Genomic DNA, 1,192 nt, shown 5'->3' with positions numbered 1-1,192 from the left:
AAATATTCAGGATTTTTTACATAGGATCATAAAAAGTAATAAAGGTTATCTTTACAAAGCAACCTTTTGGGTATTAAATAAAGCAATCAAGAACATTGTTATAAATGGCATAAACCTTACTATCTGCCAGCAGGCTTTTTAAAATAGGAAGGTCATATTTCTACAGAGTTGGTGGCTAATATGCTGTGTAAATGGGAAGGGAATGGGACCCAGATGAGAAACTGAACCTTCCCCTCTTACCTCATCGCCTGCTCTGCACCAGGAGCCCGAGCTAGCCCACAGTAGTGGCATTCCTTCAGCCAAGCAAGAGTCATGCTGCCAGGGTCAGCAATTTACAAGATTCAGATGGAATCCAAATTGTTCATCAGAAATTTTAGGAAAAAAATATAGATTGTATAGATTATTTTTGTCCATGTCTAGTATTGTCAAGAATACTGAGTAAGTAGTAAATCATTGTCTCAAGTTGTCATTAAACCTAGTCTAGAATTCTCCAAATTGGGCTATAGAGTAAAAAATTTATTTATATTCATGTTGTATTAGATAAATCCAGCAAATTCATATTTAAATCCTCAGGTCTACCAAAATCATTTATCTCTACTTTTACCAAGTTTTTACAAACCTATATAAACAATCAAAAGCCATAACCTTTATAGATTTTTATCTCTATAATGTTCAGTGAGATAATTATAATAAAAAGTATTTTTGTGCTTGTTTTCCATGTAGAAATAAAGAGATTAGCTGAGAAAGAAGACTGGATTGTTGATAACGAAGGACTGACTTCTCTAGTAAGTTTAAATTCTTTTCAATTAGTCATTAGTGTATATTATATTCAAAGTAAATAATTTATTGTATTACTAAGGAACATATGCTCTCTGCATTGTAACTCTAAATAATTTCTGGGAATAGAAAAATAAACTTCAAGTTTCCTTTTCAGGGTCATTTTTGCTTAATGCTAATGACAGATACTAAATAATAATGAAAACAGTGGGTATCTTTTAGAGTGCCCCTATATATTTAGTATTTTTGTTTGCATTACTTTTTTTTTTTTTAAAAAGAGCATGCTTAATTCTAAATGACTCAGCAACTTGAATTTTTCCGAAAAGCAGGATGGAAAAAATGCTTTTGCTGGCCCCTAAGCCAAAACAAAACAGTAAAACAAAAACAACAGCCACAAACCTCTCCAGATATATTC

At 31.9% G+C, this 1,192-nt stretch overlaps 1 protein-coding gene across 1 annotated transcript in view; it reads left to right on the top strand.

The window, feature by feature from the left end:
* Nucleotides 1-856, top strand: part of EXOC2 (exocyst complex component 2) — an 88,503-nt gene extending 87,647 nt beyond the window's left edge. The window contains exon 16 of the mRNA XM_008583759.1: nt 724-856. Coding sequence (XP_008581981.1) covers nt 724-842 — 119 coding nt within the window. The 3' untranslated portion in view covers nt 843-856. The remainder of the gene's footprint in view (nt 1-723) is intronic.
* Nucleotides 857-1,192: the final 336 nt, after the last annotated feature.

This window comes from Galeopterus variegatus, unplaced genomic scaffold (genome assembly GCF_000696425.1).
Source record: "Galeopterus variegatus unplaced genomic scaffold, G_variegatus-3.0.2 Scaffold3031, whole genome shotgun sequence".
NCBI classification, from domain to species: Eukaryota; Metazoa; Chordata; class Mammalia; order Dermoptera; family Cynocephalidae; genus Galeopterus; species Galeopterus variegatus.
This window is presented reverse-complemented; position numbering and strand designations above follow the sequence as displayed.